At 48.6% G+C, this 26,633-nt stretch overlaps 1 protein-coding gene across 2 annotated transcripts in view; it reads right to left on the minus strand.

Moving 5' to 3' along the window:
• The window catches only part of TEX264 (testis expressed 264, ER-phagy receptor), a 71,188-nt gene extending 44,555 nt beyond the window's left edge, over positions 1-26,633 (minus strand). The window contains exons 1-4 of one of the 2 annotated variants that reach the window (XM_085316393.1): positions 26,558-26,633; positions 24,103-24,175; positions 22,370-22,658; positions 10,375-10,596 (exon numbers count right to left, since the gene is read on the minus strand). In XM_085316393.1, the coding sequence (XP_085172519.1) occupies positions 10,375-10,596; positions 22,370-22,627 (480 nt within the window). In that variant the 5' untranslated portion in view covers positions 22,628-22,658; positions 24,103-24,175; positions 26,558-26,633. The remainder of the gene's footprint in view (positions 1-10,374; positions 10,597-22,369; positions 22,659-24,102; positions 24,176-26,557) is intronic. The other variant, XM_085316394.1, reaches the window with a different exon arrangement.

Raw genomic sequence — 26,633 nt, forward strand, 5'->3', positions numbered from 1 at the left:
AATTACTGAGAATGCATGAACTGATGTGATCTGACATGCAGCTGGGGGTTGCCATCTATGAGTGAGCAGGCATCCTTGCTGGAGAGGGAATGCTGAAAACCAGCTGTCAGTATAAGTCAGCAGGAGATGTGTATGCCCGCAAAGGCACCAAGATCATTTGGAGACAACTTATTCCCCAGCTGCAGGCTTCCTCCTCCACTGGGAGGACAGCATAGAGGCAACCAGCATCAAAATGGATGCGGTACCCACTGGAACTGCAAGTCTCAGGTTAGAGCACCGCAATGCTCACTCCTCACTCACTCCTTCCACCCACTCTGACGATGAGCATTTTGCTGGCTACCAGCAGAGCAGCACATTAAGAAAAACCCACAGCCAAGGCTGCCCTTCCAACACCTCTTGCCAACAGCACCCAACAACTGCCTTCCAATACCTACCAGTCAACAAGCAACCAGACAAAGCAAAAACACTTGCCCAACAACTTTGACTTTGCCCGCTTCATTTCTCCCTTCTTCAGCTCCCACAGCCACAAACAGTGGCGGAAGACCACACTAGCATGTCACAGGTTGGATGTGACATCCTCCATGCCTCAGTTTCCCCATCCACGAAACAAGCTGCCATACATTCCCTTGGGCTATATGGAGGCACTGCAAGCATCAGGCTATACTTCACTGCCCTTCCATGGAACAAGTTAYAAACATCCAATGTTTTGCAATGCCTGAAACTAAAGGAAAAAAGAGACAAATTACTATGTAGCTGAGTGCTCCTGGATATGAGTAGCAGGAGACAAGGACACAACACCACTGAGGACTTCCTCTGTCATATAGAGGACAGATCCAGATAGAGCCAGATCCTCTCTGAAATGCTGCTTACCTTGAGCCCCATGCAGTAGTCCCTCTGTTCCCTGGGCTTCTACCAATCAGGCAGTCAAGCCATTTCCCCGACAGCAGTGTCTGAGATAGTTTTTGTTTCTAAAAGGGGAAAGTAAGTGGGATGTGTTTCAAAAGGGTCCTGTTCCTTCACACTCACTTCCAAACCCTCCTGCTGGCTGGCTTTCATCAGTAGTAAGGGCAAAAACAGGGGCATTGCTTGTCTTCAGTACCCAAATCTGAGTCAGATCATAACACTAAGGTTAAAACCCACAAAAGTGGAAAACATTGAAAATGGAAAATCTCACAGCCTCTTTCAGGATAAGCCTAGAGGTAAACAGCATAATGATCTCCTTCCCACAGGCCCAGGGAAGGAAAGATGAAAGGAGAGGTCATCAGAAATATGTCTGTGCCACCCTTGACACTCAGAGTATCCATATCCCAGTGGGGAAGGGTCACCTCCCCACCCCTGACCAAGTACCACCTGCAGGAGATGTTCTTAGCCTGTAACTGCATCCACACTGGAGATATCTGAGGGACAACCAGGCAGAGAGCTGCTGAGATCTGTTGCTGCCACACCATCCAGGTGCACAATATGCTGCCAAGAGGTGCAAGGGCCTAGCAAGATCTACAGTGGGCAAAGCACACACAGCCCAAGCTGGGTAACAGGCAAGACACTTGCAAAGGCTTCCAAAACTCTCTTCTCCAGAGTCTGTATCCTTCATCTGAGTCCCTGCCAAGTCCAGAGCCCAATCCCTGTCATGCTGTCAGTTGTGGTCTCATCTCTGCTATCAATACAAGATAGACAAGTCAAATCCTCTATGACTCTCAAGGGCCATTATTAGCTACATGAGGATCATTCGACAACAGCGTCAAATAATCTTGTATCTTCCTGGATACTCCACAGAGGCAGCTTCACAGTAACTATATTATCCCACCTAGCCAGAGATACAGAATGCCAACAAGACTTCTGCACCCCAAACTGCTTCCAGAACATTCACGAACCAATATCCACAGTCATCCTGAAGCAGAGGAGCAAGGGAAGAATGAGGACACAGAGTTCAAACTCCCAGAAACCCCATAGACATGTTCTGCAGGGTGACCTACAATTTATAAATAACCTAAGGGATTTCCCCGATGCAATGAGGGAGAAGATCACCTGGACTTCCAGGTCAACAAGATGAGACAGAGAAGTAGAAAAGTTGCAGTTTGGTAACARTAAGTTCTATATTAAGGAATCCTGCTCATTTTCCTCCTCGGGAAGATGGAGATACAACTTTGAGTGGTGTTGGCTCAGTCAAAGGACTAAACATTGATCAGTGGTCTTCCACCTGCAGTCCTCCGAACTCTGAGGGGGCCAAAGGAGGTAGCAAAGACAAGTAAGGCTACTATGGAGGAATGATACACACTGAGAGGACTGACTGCTTATTGACAGACCCATATCCAGTTTAAAACTCGCTGGTCAGACGAGAGGATCAGTGGAGCAGCTGGGAAGGACAAAAGGACAGAGAAAAAAAAAMCAGAACTCTTTTAGACCAAAATCCTAGTGCTGTGAACAAAGCAAATCAAGGCATCAGAAGACAGGAGACAAAAAACTTTCCCTGGCTTGTACACTAATACTAGAAATAAGAGGAACTTAAGTGCCTCTTTCAGGGGCACAATTGCAGGCAGATTGGCATAACGCAGTGCGAGGTGGCACAGTTCCCCCAGTGGCACGCAAAACAAACCATTCTGGAAAGGTCAGATGGGCACAATAGGAGGCCAAGAAGTACTTCTTGTCAAAAGTAACATTAACCTGTTTCCCTGTCACTGCCAATACAGTCTTACATTGCTTGTGAATCAGATCTTGATTCACAGATCTTGAATGCTTACGAATCAATGTTCCAGCATATAAAGTTCAAGAGACAGTACAAGCCCACTTCTGCAGCAAAGCCCCATCACAACAGAGCACCGGCTGACCAGTGCCAAGACCAGCTATTCAGATAGCATGGGAGATGGGATGCTGTGTTGTCGTAAGAAGTTTCAGCACGTGTAGCACATCCTTGATACAAGGAAGAAAAATTCCAAGGTTTGAAATAAGAGCTACCATTTTCCCAACTCGGGAAGTGTTAATACCTGCGGGAAAAGCAGGAGGTGGGAAGAAGAAGCTCGGTATCTGACTGCAGGGTGACGGACAGAGGAGCGGATTAGCAGTAGCTGCAGCTGCAACTGGATCTCCAGTACTTCTGCCACATACAAACAGAATTGGAGCCCAAAGCACTCACACATCGCAAGCTGGTATTTTAAAAGGCTCTATTCACAGAGCAGGAAATAAATGAACTAAATCCGATGGAAGAAAGAATTTAGGTAGAAAAATCTTAGAATCACTGAGCACTCTTTGTGAATATTTTACTTGCTGCCAACCCCCTGGCCCCAAGCCCCTCTCACACAATCAAGCAAAAAGCCTGATCCAGGGCTTTGCCTTTAAAACAAAAAGACAAACTGGCTGGGATGGGAAAACAGCTCTGAAGACAATCTGTTATAACAACCASGAGAAAAGTGACCTTGACAGTTTTGAACAAAGCCAGAAAACTGTAGCAATGCAATAAGGGAAGCAAAAGGAGAAACACAAGGCTCACACACACTCACAAGAGCTCCAGGCACCGCAACTTAGCTGCAGGGAAGGACCACATGTGGGTTTCCAGTCCCCTATAGACAGGAAGCAGTTCACATTAAGAAAATGTTTAAGGGGCTGGAACTGATTGTATTGGGAACAAAGGGAGTCTGAACAACAGCATAGATCCCCGACAAGCCGACAAGGAGAAACCTCTGTGGTACCGCTGAGAAAGGAGGAGCAATCAATGAACATTTCTGCTCTGGATTTAGAAAAAAGCCACATAACACAGTCAGAGGATGCTGATGAAATGTTTTCTCTTCCATGGGAAGATACAACCCATGGCTAACATAAGCAAGGGTTTTAAAAGCATCGAATCCAGATGACATATATTTAAAACATGTAAAAGACTTGGCTGACGAATTCTCTGCATATCAAACAGTGATTTCTGATCAGCTGGGAGACGCTAGGAAGTAGAACAGGGTCRGGAGTCTGTTGTGCCAGTATCTGAAATGGGTAAACAGGTTGACTTGTGTAATTACAGGCCTGTCAGCGAAAGACTGAGCKAAAACAAAATAAAGAGATAGCTACAACAGGACTTGATCATCAGAAATCAGAAGACATTGGCATAATTAACGTCAAACAATGCACATCTACAGAAGACAGATCCCAGCGGCCAACAGGATTTACCTTTGTGGAGATTACAAACCTCATTGCTAAATTAACTATCACCAGTGCTACACATTCACATGCAGAGAAGACATTAGACTTGGTACTATTTCCCATTTTTATCAAGAAACTACAACCACATCAAATCACCATGGCACATATTTGAAATTATTACAAGCTGACTCAAAACCCATGAACAAGCAAGGGGTTTGTTACTGAGGGCAGTGTTTCTACCAGGATCCTGGAGAGATCAGCTCCTTGCCTAAGTGGTTCAGTAACATCATTGCTCTGGCTGGCATGCAATGCAACACACCACAAAGAGACTGGAGGAAGAGAAAGAAGGCAGAGGACACCTCCCTGCAAGCAATCTCCTGAAATCTTTCAGAAAATTGGAACAACTTAACCCCAACACTCATTCATACAAATGCCAAGGTTGAAAACAAAAGCCTGTGTTTCCACATCAAGGGCCTTCATTTTTGGAAGTGCTGGTTTGGAGGAAGACTTGGTGCACAAGGCAGACAATAGCCTGAAACAGAAATTACAGCATAATGCCTGGACTGAAACATCTACTGTATTCCCAGAAAGAGTGATAAAAGAATATCAAACTGAAGTCAGAAAAGCTCAACATCCTACAGCAGTAAAATCGCTGCTGAAATAACGTGTCCAGTTCTGCTATCTACAATTCGGAGATGTTCCTAAGCTAAAAAAGCTTAGGTCAGAAAAGGGATCCAGGAATTATGAAGAGATTGGAAAACATGTTAAAGACTTTGCAAGCTCTATATACATAGCTTTTCAAAGAGAAAGGTAAGAGGTGACTTCATCCTAAACTGTCAGAGCCGATAATGGGAACAGAGCTCAGATAACAGGCTCTGTAATCTAGCAGCCAAAGGAATAATGAGATCTCATGACAGGAAATTGTAGCAATGTACATTCATACTAGAAAGAAGAGCCCAAGTCTTTCAAGTGAAGGCAGCAACCTGGTGCAAGAACTTACTAAGTGTCCCACCTTCATACGCACCTTGGGGTCACTGCCACAGCACTCCTCCAGACTAGCGGCAGAAGATCTCTTAAACCATTCATGATGGTTTATACCAGGCAGTACTTCAGAGGAGCATGACAGCCCATGCTAGACGAGGGATTGGCTGGACCAGCCTCCCTGATTTCTCCTGGCCTTAAGGAGCCTGTCTCTCGTGGCCATTGCTGCTGCCACTCATCCACTGCAAGACAGGTGTGTCATAAAACACTGCCACACAAGCTCACATAATCTGATGGGAAACACCCCACCGCAGAAACCAGAGAAGGAAAAAGGCATAGTGAGTTTTGCTGAAAACCACACAAAGCATTTGCAAGAACAGCTAAAGAGATGAAATTCCACTTTTCAAAGTTACACAAAGTCAGAGTTCAGAGCCAGACAGCTCATATTCAAGTTCAGACAAGGCTAAAAGGCACCTGAGAAGCAACCAGATGAGAGCACCTTCCTCCCCCTTTGCTGATCCACCTGCACGTCATCTTCAGCCAGAAGGAGCACAATCTCCATCAATCACAGGCCCAAACTTCTTACCCAAACTCACAAGAAAAGAGACCAATTTGAGACAGTCACTGCTGAGCATGCCACAGGAGACACCTGCCAGCTACCGCACTGTCAAATCCAGGGGCGTATTGCCATGAACTGTAACAGGCCAGATGGACATCCCACCTAGGATGCAATTAGCCACCTCTCTGGCTGCCCAAGTAGCTCCAGGGATGGGAGATCTAAGCCTGTTAGCCCCACAGTGCTTGCAAGAGGCCAATCTGGATGCAGAGAGATTCACAAACACACAGCCCACCGCAGAGAGCTAATTAAACYGAAGCCAGAATAAACGCTTCCCGAAATGGCAGGAGGTTATAGTTTAATAACCCACTTGCAGGGCCGTTAAAAATGGGCCACCACAGGAGAACAGCTTTACAGAAGCTCTCATCCATATTCCCCAACCTGCAAGGAAGGCACTTCTGCAGCTGAAAAATGCTATTCCTACCTTCCCCATGACACCMATGGGTGCATTAACCCTCACCCTGCTGGCACTTTGCTCTGTTTCGGACCAAGGACCTGGTCACCCACAACCCAACCTGCAGGTTTCTGAAGGATGAGAGAAGTACAGGGGAGGCAGTGATTTGAAGAGCCTGACTAAAAGAGCTAGGATTCAGGACTCCTAGATCCTGTCATCTGCTGTGCTCGGGGGCTACTGTGTGAAAGGCACAGCCTCTTTGCAGCTCTGTATTCCCACATATGAAAGTAGTGCATAGCTGTCTGGCAGCAGGGAGAGGTACTGGCAGGAGCTATTCGGAAAGAAATGTGTTGGAGGGGCACTAAATAACCCCATCCTACCCCTTAAATAATACATGCTCAGAGCAGCAAGTCAGTAGGGTCTCCTGGGCTTCTCCAAAAGCAATTCAGGCCAGTTACTGCTGCTGTCAGCCAGCCATACAAGAGGAAGAAATTCCTCACTTAGCCGCTGGGGATGGCTCAGAGGGCTGCAGCCATTTCCTCACAGTTCCTGAAAGCCTTGGCCACTGCTGTACCCAAAGTGGCATGGAAACGCCAGCTCCCAAGCCAGATAAGAGTCACCAGAGTGCTGCAGGGACAGACTGAATGCAGTGGGTCCTGCTCAGTAGCAGCTCATCTCCTTTCTGCCCAGCTCCCTGCTTTGAGTCCCTAATGAAAGGAGTCTCCGTCATCCTATTTATCACTCCCTGCTCTGAAGCAGTAACAACGCAACAGGAGACACTAAACCTAAGCAGCTGCAAGGCATCACAGTGCTGAAAGCCAGTACTGCTGTGCCCATAGCTGGGTAGGCTTCAAGACACACCCCAAGTTGGATGAAATGCACTCTTGTCTTGGAAGGACCTTGGAGGAGAACAGAAGGCTCAGAGGCTGCACAAAAAGCATAACTAAGCCACTGGGCTGCAATCTCCACCTTCTCCTAACATGTCTGGCCAACTACTCGTCATGTCGAAGCTGTGTCTGTGCTGCCAAGGAAATCTGGGCAATATGCATTCCCAGTGACTCAGCCTGGTGCTAGTGAGTTCAAACAATGCCATATTCCCCACGCATGTCCACAGGCCTTTGCCCTCAGTGGCTCTAGAATTACCCATCAGTTAGCAACAGGAGAGACCTGTGGGAAGGATGCTGGAGGTCTATCAGCACTGGAGCGRTTTGGGCTCCCTCCAAGCTAGGCCCAGCAGCAGTTTCCAGCACATCCCAAGACTTCCCACTGTGGATGACACCAGGGTTACAGCAGAAGCCAACCCGGCGTCTAGGCTGACAATGCAATGAGGGCAGCACTTGCTGCACCAAGGCTCTACCTGGAAGCGAAGGGGCTATCCTGCCCTCACCCTGCCCCACCAAATGAGGGCTTGGGGCTCCACATCCCAGGCCATCCCATAGTCTCTCTCCCGGTCCTGTTCTCTCCACTAAACCCCAAATCCTTGTCTCCTTCTCCCCAACACACCTCCACAAGCCCCTTTCCAGTGTCCTTCTCCTGCTCTCTTTCCCCTCTCTGATTTTCTAGCAGCTCTGGAGCCTGTTTCTCTTCTTCCATCCTACCTCTCCACTTTCAGTCTTCCACTTCCATCATTTCAGCCCCTCTCCCTGCTGCAGCATCCTTGCCTGCCTCCTCCATCTCCCTCCCCTCTGTCTCCCACACCTCCTCTCTCTCAGCTCCTTCCCCTTATTAATAGGCTGCTAAGCTGTCCTCCCATCTGACAGAAACTGCTCCATTTGAACTAATTCTTTCTCTCGACTGGAGACGGCGTTTCATCTCCGCCACTGTGCCCTCTTTAATGCCTCTTCTCTTTTGCAGTCCTGTCCCTTCTTCCCCAAATCCCACTGGGACGTGAGGGCAGCAAGGGGATGTCTGTGCATAGCACGCCTGACCCACACCTTTCATTAAAAAAATCTTTTTCAAAGCAGGCATTGTGAAAAATAAATAGATAAATAAAAATAAATCTGTCTCACTGCTGTCTCGGTTTCCTTAAGGGAGGCCAGCAGAGGGTGGGGGTGGGGGGGAGAAAGGATGGAGGAAGCTATTTAGAGAAGTAGTCTCCATGGTAACCCACATTCCCATCACAAAATGGGCACAGGTCACCTGTTTCCATGAAAGTTTTTCCTCCCTCCTTCCTTCTCCTTTTCCAAGTCTTCCTGCCTTGCCACCAAGTGCCAGGGGAGCTGATGCCAGGGGCTCCAATAATGCAGTAAGCTGGGGGAACACTGGCTTGTCACAGGCACTTGTGTCCCTGAGCCTCAGCTACCTGCTTCAGGAAGGAGAGCAAGTGCAGAAGCTCACTGGCATGTGCACAGCATCTTCAGAAGCTCGAGAGCTGCCTGAGTTCAGTGACAGGCAAAAAGGAGCCAAGCGCTGACATGCCCACTAACAGCAATGGGTGCCAAGGCTCAGCAAGTGCAGCTGCTTCCAGAAAGGGACACAAGAGCACTGGGGATCTGGCAAAAATGGAAGGACAGTTTGAGATGGCTGTGCTGGTGCTGAGATGAGCCAAGATGTGGGCACATCACCCAGCAAAAGGATGAGGCTCGTCCCAGCAGCCCTGCGAAAAGCAATCCTTGGGTCAGCAGGGAACCGGGGACGAGGCTGGCTTTCAGTTCTTGTCAGTCCAGTGTGAAAGAGAAACACAAAGCATGCTTCAAGCAAAGCCCCCAGTGCCAGTCTCAGGATATAGCTCATGGCTGAACTGCAGAGGATCTCCTAACTTCCCCTAACAATGTAGCAGAAAGCCTAGAGCCTCCACCACCCCGGGTCCAGCGCATTGGGCCAGGCAGGATTCCTGAGCTCGCTCCCTCTGCCTCAAACTGAACCAACCTGATGCTCCCACCCTCTCCAATTCCTTTCTTCTGCACGCACACATGCAAATGTTGTCACAGGCCTGGCAGCAGCACCCAATCTTCTTCCCTAAAAAAACAGCCAGCACATCTCCAGCACGGCACACAAGTTCCAGGAAGAGACACAGAGAGGATGGAGCAACAAGAGGATGACAGCAAACAACACCCAGATTATCTGKCATGGCTCTCCACACCAGTCCCTGCCAGCCTGGTGTCATCCTTAGCACAAGGAGCAAGACAGCAGGGGTCTCATCTGTCCTGGGCCTAGTACACTTTCTGCAGGTGCCAGCAAGCAGCTGGCTAAGGCCAGGAAAGTAAGTGGTCTGCTCCCAGATCTCAGCTGAAATTCTTGGATTGGCATACAAGCAGCAGTCTTGCAGCAAGAGAGGAAGGCTGAAGAGATTCTCTCAGTTCCCCCACAGGGATGGGATTTTTGCCAGGAAAAGTAAGTTTATAAACTTATACTGTGTTTCCAGATGAACAAATAAAATTGCCAGCACTCAATGGTCAAACAAGTCACAGAGTGAGCACCATCCTTTCCTGAATACCTTCTCCAACAGGGAAGCATGGTCAACTTTCCTCCACCTCACAACTAGACAGAACCTTTCTTACTCTCCAAAAAGACCTAGATCTGGAGGTGTCTTTGTCAGCTGTGATCCATCCCAAAGTCCACCCCACTTCCCACTTAGAAATACCATCATTGCAGTTGGTCTGGCAGCAAGCACAAACCAGTAAAGCAGCCCCACAGTTGACTTAAAAAGACCTGAAGCAGGAAGAACAGCCAGAAGCTCAGTAAAGTAGCAAGGGCTGAAACAGCAATGAGCTCTGCAGGAGGAAGGCCAAGGGGGCTGGCAGAGATGCAATCCATATGGAGTCAAAGGGCACGGATTTCGATTCATTGCTTGAATTCAAGTTTTAATCAGTTCATGGGCCAAAAAGTTTCTACCTTCTCCCCCCAGGAGATATATACCCCATTGGTGAGGCTGGCAGCTGAAACAGAAGTTTCACAGCATCATATCTTACAACAAAGGTGTACATACCTGTCTGATCMTAATTACTAGCCAGACTTTCAAGTAGAGAACCAGTTTTTACCTCTGTATGAGGGAGAAGCAGAGCAAATAATCAGATAAGAACTTGCTTCTCCAAATCAGACAGTGGCAGAAAAGACCCCCCAACCCTCGCGAGCTGAATAAAAGGGAGGACATCCCTACTGGGGAACTATGTGCCAGATCGCAAAAGGAGATCTTGCTCACATGGCCTAAGGGAAGACAACAAGAGACAAGAACTCAGAGCAGTCCTATCAGCTGATGGCAGGAAGAGCTTTTAATAGTCTGTTTAACAAGTGTGCTGCTCTTCTTGCCACAGTTACTTACCTTAATGTAGGTGTCAAGGGCTGGGTGGACACGATTGACTGCCAGATGGATAGATAATGGTGTGGTGAATGGAAATGTCGCCATGACCACATGGCTGGGAGCAGGGAAGGAGAATATCTTGAAGCCATACTTCTGGAATCGCTTGATCTGCTCCTCCGATGGCTTYGCCTCACCCTCGCTCAGGATTCGGCCTATGGCAAATCGGCACTTTTCTGGTGGTACCTGACCAAAGGGAACAAACAGTCTGTGTCAAAAAAACAGAGAGGCTGAACACAGGCTGAACACATTGACCTGCTGAGTGTGGCAGACAAGAAAATACTTTGAAAACTGAATGGCCTTTACTTGGGCAGGCTGGCCAGCCTGTGCGAGAACTGGTAGCTCAGCTTCAGAAAGCCCTACCCCAAAATAAGATTAGTTTCTCTCCTAAAATCTGAAATGCAATTTGGTTTTCTCTCTTGTGTAAAACCAGGAGACAAGAGGATAGAATCTCAACTCCCACCTGAGGAATATAACCTAAGGTAAAGGCAATCACCAGCAGTCCAGCACAAGTTATCAGGCACATCAAATAACACGTCTACTCCTAGCAAAGACACTGATCTACCCCCAAATTGTTCATGTTCCTCCCAGCTTCTAATCTCACGGTCAAATGGCGAAAGGCACTAATCTCCTTTTGGAGGGCAAAGGGACTTGCCCACAGGACTTGCAGCAGAGAACTAAACCCTGCTCAACTGCTTGCTGGCAAAAGCCTTTTATCCAAACCTGCCCCAATGGCTGCAGAGCTCTAAGAGCAGGGAAAGTAGGGCTGTTAGCAGAGCCACTGAACCCATTCCATCTTAGAAAACCCATACCATCTTAGAAAACCCATCCCACCTCTCACTGTGTTTGAGAGGTTCCCAGCTCTGCAGACACACCTAGACTGCCCAGGGTGCTCATACAGCTTCCCGAAAAGGGGCTCTTAATCCCACTCATGCTCAGGTGGAAGCACTGGGGAGCCACTGTAGGTCCTTCAACCCCATATGCAAGGCTGAAGCTGGTTTCTTCCACCTCTCCAAAGGAGGAGAGTTTTGGCTCCAGATGAGAAAGCTGGCTGGAAGGGAACTGAGATCATCTCTTCAGGACAGGAGCAGCATCATGTGATGGCTAGTCCATGGGCCACAGCTGCTGCAGAAAGTCTCCTCACAACAGTGYCAACCCTATCAAAGGCCTGATTGCAGAGACACACTCACTGCTRTTCCTATCTGTAGAACATCCCACAACTCTGGAGGGGTTAAAAATAGTGTGACAGCAATCTGTCTTGTTTGCCTCCATCCCACCCTGGAGGATAGAGCATGCGTGGGAGCAGGCCTGGAGAGAAACAGAGAACACATTCAGGTAAAGAGGTCTCAAAAGGCCAAGGCAGACCTGATCAAACCAATTCTTTTCCCATCTTGCAACCAGAGAGAGACAGCATGAGGGCAGCCCCACAAAGGCATCTGCCTCCAAGAGCCTCCCAAACCCCACCAGTATGAGGAGGCGCAGGCATTAAGCAACAGGGAAATTTGGATGCTGCTAGGATCAGCCCTGAGTGGGCACACTTGATAGAGTGTGCTGTTTTAGGAGTGGGAAACAGAGACAAAGACAACATGCAAACAGTCACCAACCTCTTAACAGTAACACAAAGAGAAATAAATCCCCTTTAGCCCCAGACGCCAACAACGTACGAAACATAAAACATACTCTCTTTCCAGATTTGGAGATTATTAAGACTGGAGGCTGCAGGGTTCCAGGYCAGGCCTAGGGGTAGGCTAACTTGGCCAGGCAAAGAGGTGTTGGAGGCTGTGTTCCAGTGCAGTGCTTGTCCATGAGACTCTCACCATCTCCACACCAATGCTGAACCAGTTAGACATTTTCATTTCCTCTTTTTAACAAAATCCCACCACCCAGCTTCACATTTGCAAGGGGCTTGGGGCAGGGATGTGCTAGAGAATAGGACAGTCTAGTGACTCTCCCCTGAGGTACTGCTGAAGGGCACAATGCACCTTCCTGCTTCTGTGATGGAGCCCAGCTTCCCTGCTTTGATTCTAGTTAGGCTGTCTTCCCCCCTGCCAGCAAAGGCAACATCCTTTCAGCCCCCCCCCAAAAAAGATACTCAGAAAAGGAGCTGGCAGGCGGCCTTAGGAGGCAGGATGCTTCCACACACAAGGCTCGTTTGCACCATGCTGCAGTGACTTTAAAAAAAAAAAAAAAAGAGCCTAGCAGGGAGAGAAGGGTGCAGCAGGCCAGCAGGCACCAAGGAAGCACTGTCCAGGCAGGCCAGAAGTGTTTGTGATCCTGCTACCTGCTCTCAAACCTGCTTGACAGAGAGGGGATGCTGCAGATGCAGTGGCAGTACACAAGCCTGGCTGCCTCCTGCTAACCACCTCTCTTCTCTTCAGCCGGAGAGGGATGGAGAACGAAGGTCTCCAAACTCATGCCACRGAAGAGGACAAAATTCACCAGGATCTACCTGCTCAGACAAGTGTCAGCAACAACCAGGAAGAGAGATAATCTGCTCAAATCAGCCTCATTAAACCCTGGCAAGAAAGACAGGAAACAGAGAGTGTGCAGCCAAGACCAGGATATTATCACTCTCCCACTTTTCATCCCCATGTGCCCTGCAAAAGGATCACTGCTCCACACTCCACAGTCTTGCCTCTAACTCTGCCTGTGCTAAAGCTCAGCAATGTCTTCTCCTGTAGCTCACCTATCCCACACAGGACTCACTGTCCTCCCTTTCCCTTACAAAACCTTTGATGTCACAGCAGGACTTCCTAGAGAGGAAACAGAAGCATACGTAAATGGGAAGAAAAGAAGAAAAAAAATTTCAGAAGCAACATCATCCATCAGGCTCATGTGTGAGACAGCTCACTGCTGTCCTCGTGTGCTGTGAGAGGGAGATGCATGCAGAGCATTGCTAGCTTGTGGAAAGGAAGAATCACCTCATAAAGAGCAGGAAAGAGCAACGAAAAGGGACTAGTGACGGAATGCTCAGATGAATCAAGCTCCTACATAAAGCAACAACAGCTCTAGTTTGCTGTGAGGCCACATAGGCTGGGATTTGGGCTGGMACCAGTTATGACAAGCCAAACTGCTTTTTCAAAGTACGTTTGGTCTCCAGCACAAGACAGGCTCCTCATCACTGGTACAAGGGAACATTAGCARTATTCCCTTAGCAGGACATATGCTACACAGATGAGCCTCATGCAATCCCTGCAGTTGAGGGTAGCACCAGCAGTCCATTAGAGCACAACGGGATATAAAGCTACACAATACAGCCATTAAAGCAACAGGAAACCCCAATCCCCTCTAAATCTATGCATGAGAACAGGAAACTCGTTAATACCAAGAACAAGAAATGGCAAAAGTTTGACTTTCCAAGTTTTTCTGAGGTGGTCAAAGTACACAGAATGTGGAAGAGGAGACAGGCTACTTGGGAGAATTAYAGGAATGCTGTCAGAGTATGTAGAGATGCAGCAAGGAAGGCTTGTTTGGAATTGAGTCTGGCAAGGGATGTTAAGGACAACAGGAAGGACTTCTTCAAATACATYAGCAGYAAGAGGAGGACTCRGGAAAACATGGGTCCACTGCTGAATGGGGCAGGGGCCCTGGTGACAAGGGATACAGAGAAGGAAAAGCTACTGAATGCYTTCTTTGCTTCAGTCTTCACTGCTAAGGGCAGCCCTCAAGAATCCCTGAGCGTGGAGGCAAGGGAGAAAGTCTRGAGAAAGGAAGAYWTTCYTTTGGTTGAGGAGGATAGGATTAGAGAACTTCKGGGCAAWCTTGACGTCCACAAATCCATGGGCCCGGATGGGATGCACCCATGAGTACTAAKGGACCTGGYAGATGTTGTTGCCAGGCCATTCTCCATCATCTTTGAAAGGTCCTGGAGAACTGGAGAGGTGCCCAAGGACTGGAAGAAAGTCAATGTCACTCCAGTCTTCCAAAAGGGCAAGAAGGAGGACCCWGGCAGCTACAGGCATAGGCTGGTCAGCCTCACCTCCATCCCTGGAAAGGTKATGGAACACCTCATTCTGGATGTCATTTCCAAGCATATGGAGGAAAAGAAGGTGATCAGGAGTAGTCAGCATGGATTCACCAAGGGGAATGCTTCCTGCTTAACCAATCTGATMGCCTTCTATGAAGGAATGACCGGCTAGGTAGATGAGGGGAGAGCAGTGGACGTTGTGTCCCTTGACTTCAGCAAGCCTTTTGACACTGTCTCCCCTAACAACCTCCTAGATAAGCTCAGCAAGTGTGGGTTAGACGAGTGGACAGTGAGGTGGCTTGAGAACTGCCAGAATGGCAGAGCTCAGAGGGTTGTCATCAGTGGCACGGAGTCTAGTTGGAGGCCTGTGGCTAGTGGAGTCCCCCAAGGCTCAGTACTGGCTCCCATCCTCTTCAACTTCTTCATCCACGACCTAGATGAAGGGACAGAGTGCCTCCTCAGCAAGTTTGCTGATGATAGCAAGCTGTGAGGAGTGGCTGCTACGGCTGAGGGCTGTGCTGCCATTCAGAGAGACCTGGCCAGRCTGGAGAGCTGGGCGGAGAGGAACCTCCTGAGGTTCAACAAGGGCATGTGCAGGGTCCTGCACCTAGGAAGAAATAACCCTAGGCACCAGTACAAGCTGGGGGCTGACCTGCTGGAAAGCAGCTCTGCAGAGAAGGACYCGGCAATGCTGGTGGATGACAAACTGACTATGAGCCAGCCATGTGCCCTTGYGGCCAGGAAGGCCAATGGTATCCTGGGGTGCATTAGGAAGACTGTTGCCAGCCGGTCACCGGAGGTGATCCTGCCCCTCTACTCAGCCCTGCTGAGGCCTCATCTCAAGTACTGCGTCCAGTTCTGGGCTCCCCAGTACAAGAGAGACGTGGAGCTACTGGAGAGTCCAGCGTAGGGCTACAAAGATGATCAGAGGGCTGGAGCATCTGCCCTGTGAGGAACGGCTGCGAGAGCCGGGCCTCTTTAGCCTCAGGAAGAGAAGACTGGGGGGGGGGGGATCTTATCAATGTGTACAAGTACCTGAAGGGAGGGTGTCAAAGGGATGGGGCTAAACTCTTTCCAGTTGTCCTGGGTGACAAGAGAAGAGGCAGTGGGCACAAAGTGAACCACAGGAAGTTCCRCCTGAATGTRAGGAGGAATGTCTTCACTATGAGAGTGACAGGGCACTGGAAGAGGTTGCCCAGAGAGGTKGTGGAGTCTCCTTCTCTGGAGATATTCAAAGCCTGCCTGGATAYAACCCTGTCTAACATGCTGTAGGTGACCCTGCCTGAGCAGGGGGGTTGGACTAGATRATCTCCAGAGGTTCCATCCAACCTTACCAATTCTATGATTCTATGATTGTATAACTGGGAAGTGGTCTAGACCCTGTGTAGTGCCTCAGGAAAACAGGCTGGATGAAAGGTTTTATCTTAATAACTCATTAGAAGTACCAGCAACCAGCACAGCACCACAACTGTATAGATGTGAATCTTAAATATGGACAAAAATGGAAATGAAATCTCTTCCTGGACCATTGCTGACAGGGATATATTCATTACAATTTAGAAACTACTGCTTTATCTRAGAGCATTTCACTAGAGATCAGCACTAGAGCACTCAGATGCTCAAGGAAAATCAAGACAAAATTCCTTTAAACACACAATTTCCATACATGTATTAAGCAAAGATAATTAACCTACAGCCCCAGAGAAATCAACTAAGCAAAACAAGTTGCCAGGGTAAGCAGTACCAGTCAGGCTAGACTCATCTGCTTCCTCCATTCTCCTTTAACTTTCTTTTTTTTTACAACATGCAGTCCTGCAGGTACTTTCTCTAGGATATCAGCATGGTAGTTTTGCCTTCTGCCCTGCCTGGCAAAGCTCATCTTAAGCGAGGAAAGAAAATACTCCGCTGTAAGTACTTMATGTCAAAACCAGGCTTCCTCCTGCAGTTCTCTAATGAATTTGTCCTTTCAAGGTGARGTGAGCAGGAGCCAATGAAAGCCTGTGGTTTAGAGAGCTGAAACAAGAAAGGGAAGAGCATACATTCAAAATGTTGCTTTTTTAAAGACATAAATTACAAGTATCCTGCATGAACAGGAATTTAGTCCAATTGTGAAATATTAAAGCAGCATATTATGCTCCAGGTTTCAGCAGTAACAGACACACCTGTATCTAGGGAGAACTGAAAAACAAATGCAATCTGCCATGGGAGAAGCTCCTGGAGGATCTATTACTTCTGCGCAGGTAATAGTAATCATAACCCTCAGCTCCCCYGAAAAACAGAGTAGAGAAGCTTTGGAAACAACTGGTTCTCCTATTCGTAGAACAGCTCAGCCTGGAAGGAGCAAAACTGCTGCACTGGAAGAACACTTTGTCTGATCTGTCAAACACTTGGGCATGGGCTAGTTTTTGAGCACGCAAACATGCAGACTGTAGGCAAAAGGCCCCAGCATGTGCCTACAGCTAAATTTTAGCAAAAGCACTTGGCTGGAGCTGGGCAGAAACCTGCCTGCCATATCTAGCCCTTGCCGATGAGTTATTTTTGTTCCCTGTCAGAGGTGGGGGAAAGAGGGAGAAGCTGTCTAGGCTGCTAAAAGATTAAATAAAAAGGAAGAAAATGTGGAAGTTAATATTAATCATGTGCATTAAAATACCTAACATATTGCTGGCATGGTCTCTTCAGCACTCAGGGACCATCTCTGTGCAAGTACATGAAAATCAGAGGCCAGGGGAGCCCCAGGGGATGCCAGGCTATGACTGCCTCCCCAAGGCCTAGCATGATGCAGAATCAATCAGCACGCTTCAACCACTTCTCCGAACAAAAGATTCTTCTTTGCCTTAATCTTGGCAGAAAGCTGTCACGAATGCTTTTCCTGCGGCCTTCCAGTTTTCAAAATCCCATGTTCCCTCCTTTCAAGACCTGCTTTTGCTGCAGGCGTAAGGTAGACAAACTAGCAAAAGCCCCATCAGGACCATCCCCCTTTCATCATCAGCGCTGGGGTCACCAAAATCCTTCAGGGAGATGGTGTGAGAAGCATATCAAGAGTCAGGTTCAAAGGGGCGTCCTGAACAAGAGCCTGTCTACATTTCACTGCCCACTTGGCCAGGGATGCCATGGGACAGAGCCGGCAGCCAGCAAYTTCGACTGTCTCATGACAAAAGTGTCTATTTTTGGCTATAGGTCAACATCAGAGGTGGGCTGTCAGCTCCGAGTGGACCAGCCTCTACTTCCCTGAGCAAAGGGATGTTTCAAGCCACATCAAGGTCACAATAGTGCTAAGAAATAGGAACAGAAGCTCATCTCTCCTCTTGGCAACATCGTCCATGGGGAAAAGGTGGGCTAGCTGATGGATCCCACCTCACTGGGCCTCTGAGACTGAGGTGCCAACAGTGCACACCGTCTGCTGCTTCAAATCGTCAGAGCCAAAGCTAGCATGGATGCCCGGATGCCAAGGCCTAGGGATGAACAGATGCTCAGGGCCTGAGTCAGCACACCAGACAGGAACACTGCTGCAGCCAGCTGTGCAGCCCAGCCAAAATTAGTCCCTTTTGATTTGCCTTGAGGCAAGGCAGCCATTTCTGTATCCAACGCAAGGACATTCTCGTTCCCAGCACTCGGTATATGTTTTATCAGTGCTGCAAGCCCTTAGCCTGACTGTCTGCAAAGGGCTGTCAGCAGGAGCACCAGTGCTGAGTTCAGACAAAGCACAGCGCTCTCACTCCTTGCTGTTCATCTGGAAACAACCCAGAACTTCAGAGGAGAGAAAAGAAGGCAGTACCCTGGGTTTTCCTCCTACCTCTGTTACAGCTGTTCTGTTCTGTAGGAGTCACGTCACCTGCTTGGCTCAGTCTTCCCATCAGTGAGACGGGATCTTCCAGAGAAGCTGATTCACATCACCCGTTTGCAATGCACTGGCATTTTACTGCTCACAAATGGATGGTAACTCACAAGAACCAAGCAGAACCTTTTGTAGAGCACCCAATGCTATCTAGCAGCCTCAATCAGAAGAAATGTGCTTGTGCCCTCCATGAGCTCCTAGACACTCAGCCCCTCTCAGGATTGTGCCATCAGAAACTGGCTTGCACAGAGCAGAGACACTGCCAAAACTTGGCTCACCTCAAAAATGCACAAGCTGAAATCACTAAGAGTGGGATCAGACCCAAATCACAGTAACAACAGAAGAGCGATCAGCCCAACTGCAACCCCACACATTCCACTTAGTTTAGCCTCCTGGACAACCACCTTAGCCTCCCTGCCAGCAAGGGTTACCACTGACATTCACTGCAGAGGTGGCAGGAGCAAGCTGTTTCTCTTGGCTCACTGGGAATGAACTCAATAGCCACAGATCAGCCCAGAAAACTTCCTATCAGAGCTCCTGTTGCTCTGTTAGAAGAGTGCAAAGTTGCAAAGACTCAAGTTTGCCAGAATGCCCATAGGTTTCAGAGACAGAAAGGCTCCTGTTGCTTTGCAGAGCCCCCAAGTATGTACAGCCCCAAGGCTACTTCCTACAGTCTTCGCATAACCCAGGACTACCAGGCCCTACTGTGTCCYAACCTGTCACAATGCCTCCAGGGGCAAACATATCCCTGGCAGAGGCATAACAGAAGTATCACTCGACCATCACATCGTGAACAAATCCAGCCCTTCCAGACAAGGACAAGATCTGTGGATATGCCTGTCAACTCATCGTACCCCATCCTGAACACAAGAGGGGCCACAGCTTCCAGTCCCATTTCATCTTTGTCCTACCAGTGAGGGCAGAAAGCAACTCAGAATTGGTAAGGTTGGAAGGGACTTCTGGAGATCATCTAGTCCAACCCCCCTGCTCAGGCAGGGTCACCTACAGCATGTTAGACAGGGTTATATCCAGGCAGGCTTTGAATATCTCCAGAGAAGGAGACTCCACCACCTCTCTGGGCAACCTCTTCCAGTGCCCTGTCACTCTCATAGTGAAGACATTCCTCCTCACATTCAGGCGGAACTTCCTGTGGTTCACTTTGTGCCCACTGCCTCTTCTCTTGTCACCCAGGACAACTGGAAAGAGTTTAGCCCCATCCCTTTGACACCCTCCCTTCAGGTACTTGTACACATTGATAAGATCCCCCCTCAGTCTTCTCTTCCCGAGGCTAAAGAGGCCCAGCTCTCGCAGMCGTTCCTCACAGGGCAGATGCTCCAGCCCTCTGATCATCTTTGTAGCCCTACGCTGGACTCTCTCCAGTAGCTCCACGTCTCTCTTGTACTGGGGAGCCCAGAACTGGACGCAGTACTTGAGATGAGGCCTCAGCAGGGCTGAGTAGAGGGGCAGGATCACCTCCGGTGACCGGCTGGCAACACTCTTCCTAATGCACCCCAGGATACCATTGGCCTTCCTGGCCACAAGGGCACATGGCTGGCTCATAGTCAGTTTGTCATCCACCAGCATTGCCGGGTCCTTCTCTGCAGAGCTGCTTTCCAGCAGGTCAGCCCCCAGCTTGTACTGGTGCCTAGGGTTATTTCTTCCTAGGTGCAGGACCCTGCACATGCCCTTGTTGAACCTCAGGAGGTTCCTCTCCGCCCAGCTCTCCAGTCTGGCCAGGTCTCTCTGAATGGCAGCACAGCCCTCAGCCGTAGCAGCCACTCCTCACAGCTTGCTATCATCAGCAAACTTGCTGAGGAGGCACTCTGTCCCTTCATCTAGGTCGTGGATGAAGAAGTTGAAGAGGATGGGAGCCAGTACTGAGCCTTGGGGGACTCCACTAGCCACAGGCCTCCAACTAGACTCCGTGCCACTGATGACAACCCTCTGAGCTCTGCCATTCTGGCAGTTCTCAAGCCACCTCACTGTCCACTCGTCTAACCCACACTTGCTGAGCTTATCTAGGAGGTTGTTAGGGGAGACAGTGTCAAAAGGCTTGCTGAAGTCAAGGGACACAACGTCCACTGCTCTCCCCTCATCTACCTAGCCGGTCATTCCTTCATAGAAGGCTATCAGATTGGTTAAGCAGGAAGCATTCCCCTTGGTGAATCCATGCTGACTACTCCTGATCACCTTCTTTTCCTCCATATGCTTGGAAATGACATCCAGAATGAGGTGTTCCATAACCTTTCCAGGGATGGAGGTGAGGCTGACCAGCCTATGCCTGTAGCTGCCTGGGTCCTCCTTCTTGCCCTTTTGGAAGACTGGAGTCCCACCTCAATCCATCTGTCCAGAAGGATCCAAGAGGTAAGCAGGTTCCCTGCCTGGAATCACAGCCGGGAACTCTCAGCCTGACCCGCAGACTTAGGGCCAAGCATCATCAAAACCATCTAGGGACCCCGCACAAACTTGCCAACAACCTTCACAAGGGCCCCACTGCGGACTGCATCTCCCCACAGTATCCTGCCCACCACAAGGAGCTTGCCTTGCCCCTTAGCAGGGACATGAAGTTCTCCCAACAGCATCAGCTGTTTTGCTCTATCTCCAAAGATGACAGGAGAAGAAGAAACAGCATCAGGAAACTGACTCTAGAGAGAAAAGAGACTTTGTCACTTTTCTCCAGAATGGACTGCAAGGATAAATACTAATGAAAGGCAGAACTGGCCACTCTGATCACTGCTATAGTGCCATTTAGACCTAAACACCCCAGTCCCTACCTCCACTCTCCATAGACTCTCACCCTCCATCCAGCCCAAATGAAACACTTCTTGTAGGCAGAAATGTCCAAGTGTATATGGTCACATTCTGTTTCTGCCCACTCATTCTAGAAGGAGATGTCCCCCTTGCCACCTGCCTTCCCAGACAAGGAAGAAACACTGCAGGATGGCTCTTCTCTGCCTCCCATGATCCAGAAGCAACAACTGGAAGATAAACCAGGCAGCTAGTCATGCCCTACGATACGGACATCTCTGTCTAAGCAGTTTAAGGCACCACACTCCACAGAGCACAGACAAGTTCAGTATTCTCTTGCCTGTGATCCCTTCCTGTTACAGTGCTCCAATGAGCCATGCAGCACTACATTTTCATGGACGGGTATTATCCAGCCCACGAGAGCTCCTCATGGAGGGCCAGTCACCTCAACACCTCAGAGAACAGCAGCACTGAGCAAGAGCTGTCAGCCCAATTGCTATGCCTTACTCCAAACCCCAGCACATGTGCCCAAGAGTGCACATGCAGCTGCTAGCCACTCTGTTGTCCCTCCTCCCTCACAGCATTCCTCCAAGGTCACACTGGCTATTGCAGAATTACTGGGGAGCCAGTCTGTCTGCCATGGACAAACGCCCACCTGCTGTTATCTGGAGCCCCCAGTGCCATGTAGCATCAGCAGCCAGGCTTCCTAATCCCTAGCAAGTTAAGTTGCACATTCATCTGCTTTTCTTGCTATCTGGACTGCATCCACCAAAGTACTTAGCTGTAGTTCATAGCCATCAGGCAGTGAACTTTCTGCTCCCCTTCAGTCTGAAACATACCATGCAATAGCAGTTTCATCAGACAGGAGCCAATACCTTCACCACACACCATCTGAGGCTTCAATAAAGAACTGTCAGGAGACAGAAAGCCTAAAGGGAAACTCAAAAATATATGAGAGAGGGAGAAAGGTGAGGAGTATGGATATAGCAAACTGAAAAGCCACAGAGTAGAAGCTGCAGTTCCAAAGGAGTCTTGGCTGCACTTCCTGCTGCCAATGGATCTGTCAAGGAATGCTCACCTTGAGAGTATGGACATTGGCCTCTTCTCCATAACCAAATCAGGGATACAACTTGTTAACAGGCCTTATCAGAAGATGGCAAGCTATGTTCAGACACTGCCTTCCAGTAAGGGTTACCCAAGAGACTGTCTGCTTTCAGCTGCCTTTCCACACAGATCACCCTTTACAGATCTGGTAGACTAGGCCATGTGAATTCCAGTGATCATCTAAGGAGGATGAGCTGCAAGTGCCCAAAATACCATCAGAGAGCAGCCCAAGCCATGAATCTGAATGCCAACCATGAGAAGAGCAAGATCAGGGCTGCTTGTAGACTCCACCAGGCACGTCTTACCGTGTGAGGGTTGTCATAGTAGACACCAATGGAACAGAGCTTCGAAGAGATGCTGCAGCCGTCTGTGAACAGTTGCCCTGATTCGCCATACGGCCCAATTCTGAACTTGTAGGCCAGCGTGATGTTGCCAATAGGTGGTGAGCCAGCACTCACAACAACCTCTGTGAAAAGCCCCGAGTAGACAACGAAACCAAAGATGGTCAGCAGCAGCAGCACAACCAGCGCTCCGATCAGCCCAAGGAGCACCCAGTCAGACATGATGCTTGGTGCGTCAAATTCCACTCACAAACTATTGGCAAGAGAAGAGAAGAAAAAGGAGGGGAGTTAAGCTAGCCCTTGGAGACTGAAAAAAATAGCTTTAGAGGATGACTGCTATCAAAAGTCACCCACTTCCAATTCCTCTTCCTTATGTATGAAGAGGGTTTAAAAGCAACTGAGCTCCCCTGCCCCAGCAACCYTCTGTAAGTTAAGCCTACATTGCTTTTGCCTGTTCAAACTTGGTCATCAGACACAAATTATGTTGCTTTGATAGCTCTTTGGAATTAGGTGGTTAAAGGAACGCAGTCAGAAAGGCACTGTCCCCATCCCCCTGAAATCAGCCAGACCACCAACATTCAGCACTGCATTCAAGGGAGATCAAAAACTAATCAGGAAGCCTGATTCACTGGCCATATCATAAACAGGTATGCAGCACTGGACTGAAGATTGTTGGACCATAATTAAATAATTTATCATTTATACATACCAGCTCCTATATTTTGATTCAGGCAGCTCCCCTATCAAAATTTTGAGCTAGAAGCCCATTTCCTTAAAGAGTTAAACTAGAATTAAGATGGTCTAGAGGTGAGCCTTGCATACCTAGAACTAAACATACTGAGAGTCTCAGAAGCAGCAGCTAAAAGCCCAGCTAGAAAAAGCATCCCAACATGCTAAGGTGCAAAGAATTACTAATATTTATTTTTAGATTGCCTTCTTAATCTGGAAGAGTTTTTAAAACCCCAACCAAGACTGCCTGTTTTGTTTGATTTTTGCTGACTGTACAATACACCAGCGTGGTGAATGTCCCTTGCTAGTTTTCATACACCAAGCACAATTGCTTTGGGGAGTTTTAATGAAACACAGCAAAGGAAAGTTGTTTATATTTTAGTCTCCCTTGAAATACAGCTCTGATCACAAGGACCATTTGTGAAATTCCTTTGGGATTTCTAACAGGAGCTAGGTTTGAAAGCTAGAATTCAAATAAACAATTCACCTTCAACTCTATTTTATAAACATGGTTCCTCTGAAAAAAAGTTTTTCACCTCAGCTCCAGTTTGTTCAGGCTTACAAAAGAAAACAGCCACATCCTGGTAAGAACCACATACAGTTCAGTTCCTTCTCCTACCCAAATAAGCGTGAGTACAGAATCACAGTCACAGAATGGCTGAAGTTGCAAGAGCTGGAATGCAATCCTCTGTTTGTGGCATCTGTTCAGATCTATTGGAAAAGCTCTGGAGACCATCTAGACCAACCCCCCTGCTCAAACAAGGTTACCTACAGCACGTTGCCCAGGACCCTGTCCAGACAGCTTTTGAGTATCTCCAAGGACGGAGATACCACAACCTCTATGGATAACCTATACAACAAAATCAAACATGCAAAGCCAGCATCATCAGCTGCTGCCCTCTGTCTCAGCACCACTGCAGGGTCAAGCCGGGGACAGTTTGCTTAGCTTGCATGACAGACCTACTCACCTGAAAAATCAGAGGTGCTGAAACTAGAAAGAATTCATGATCTCTGCCCTACACAGATGCAGGATCCCTGTCTCTGCAACAGGAGAAAAATAAGTATCATTACTTCCTTTTAAAGTCATGAAGCCAGAAGGAAGAATCTTTTTCAGAAACAAAGTCATAGCAAACTATTTTGAAGGTATTTAGTTGCACTATGTATGGGCTCAAGGATCTGCTCCCAAAGGACAGACATCACGAAAAGCCATGCTGCAGAATTTTACAGGAATCCAAAGATAAAGGCACAGATTTATTTCCAAAACTCTAAGAGCAAATATACTGTGACAGAGAAGAAAAATTTAAAAGCAACAGCATGGCCCGAATGAGGACAGCTTTTTGCATCAGCATGTCTTACTCTTGGCCTTCACCCCCTTGGCTTCATCTCTTCCTCATAGCTACTCCAGAAAACCTTAGTGTTGACTTGCAACCCCCTCTGCTTAACCTGGGACAACCAGCTGCACTCAATATGTTTTCTGTAGTAATCATGAAGCAGAATGCTCTCAAACATTTGGCTTACATGAAAATTACATTTCCACTTCAATTCTTAACACTACCATGTGTCAGCCTAATAAATAATTCAGATTTACTACTTTAAATTATTTGCCTGTTTGGGTATTTTTTTTAATAATCTACCAATCAATCAACTTAAAAATGTTAAAAATTATAGATTTCAAAGAACAGAAGGATTATTTTATCCTGTTCTCTTCCTGATTCAGTTTAACTTGTATACAGATCTTTAATCTTGTCAATACACATGTGATTTGCCATTTGTTCTCACTAGAGGTGACAGGATCTAAGTTTGCACAATCCCTTTCCAACCTGGTATGCAGTCAGAAAGCTGAGAGATTTGTTAATGAATTGTTAGACTTCCCTCTCCCTGGCACACCATATTCACTGACAAGAGAGAAGAATTTTAGATATTAAGAAGAATTTGACCAAAACAGGCTTAACAAGTAACAAAAATAAAGTCACTATTTTATGTCAACTAGGCAAGAAAGCAACAACACAAAAAAAGTCACACAAGCAGCAGAAAGCATGCACGATAAACAAGAGGAGGGAGAAGGCTGCAATCAGCGCTTTTAAAAAAGTGACAGGAGGCAAATGAACAAAGCCATCAAATAAATGGTCTGCCCAGTGCAGAGACATTATTTATATCCACATAACTGGGAATCTACTACAGAACTGCAATTCCCCCTACAGTTAGACAGAGAGTTGTTGTGGCCACAGCCTGCAAGCTTGGCGCTTCTCTTCTGTCTACGTTGTGCTTCCTGGTTCCCAGCAGCAGCAGGGGAAGTCACAGGTTGAGCTCAGCCCACGAAGCCTCTCCTTCCTTGTCTTAAAGTGCCTGACGGAAAACTTTGACCTACTCATTTTGGAAGCAGTTACGTGTGTCAAATGCTCCAGATGGGAACAAAACAGATCTGTTGTTCTTTCCATTAATCCACCCTGCCTTATTCTTCTATCAACCTGTATTGCAATTCTCTGTTTGTGRCATGTGTTCAGCTGACTCCATGGCCACAAGCAGGGGATTATGGTTTCAGCGGCTTCCTCTCAAACACATCTTCATCCTCCGCTGAGAGAGGTAGCAGTCAATGGCGCACTGCCCTGGCCAGCATCAATCCCTGGGCACCAACAGGGCCACTGCCAGAGCCAGCGTCAGTCCCATGCCATCACCTGCTGTGGGCCAGTCCTCATCTTGGTGCCATGGTCCCCAACAGTCTGCAACTCCACCAGTGGGACCTCTTGACCTGGCTGAGCATGTCCCTCTCTCTCTCACGGGGACCCTCCTGCACAGGACCTAGGGCACTGTACCTTGGCCAGGACCTGCTGTTTATTTGCCCTGCCACAGGACCACCATGAGATCCTCCATTCCCACCCAGGACCCTCACCTCCATCACTACTTAGCCACACCACCATCCCTAGTCAGGACCCACTGACCCTCCCCAAGGGATCCCCCATGAATGGCTGCACCCGGACCCCTTCCAAGAGCTCCTAGGTGTCTATCATCCCCAGGAGGCATCCCAGGTGCCTGTGCCCCCCTCGAGGGAACCCCAAGGATGGCTGTCCTCCAGCCTCCTCCGAAGGGATCCCAAGCGTTCATTCCCTCCAAAGGGACTGCAGACGCCTGCTCCATTCAAAGAGACCCCGGGTGCCTGTCCCCTGCCCCGAGGGACCCCCGGACAGCTGCCCCCCAGACTCCTTCAGAAGGTTCCCAGGTGCCGGTTATCCCCATGAGAGAGCCTGAGGACCCCCGAGGGATCCCCGGTGGCCGTAGCAGAGTGACCTCTTTGGAGGGATCCCAGGTGCTTGTCCTCCTCCTCCAGGACTCTCCGACTCCTGCCCGCGCACCCGGGACCGGGGCGCCCGCTCGCTCGCCCGCCCTCCCCGAGGGGTCCCCGGTGCCTCCCTCCTCCCCGCTCACCCGCGCTCGCAGGTCGCGGCTGCAGCAGGCGGCGGCTGCGCTCGGGGGCGCGCGCGGCCCGCGGAGGGCGGGGGCG

The sequence above is a fragment of the Rhea americana genome, unplaced genomic scaffold, assembly GCF_003343005.1.
Source record: "Rhea americana isolate MKP2758 unplaced genomic scaffold, rheAme1 scaffold_469, whole genome shotgun sequence".
NCBI lineage: Eukaryota > Metazoa > Chordata > Aves > Rheiformes > Rheidae > Rhea > Rhea americana.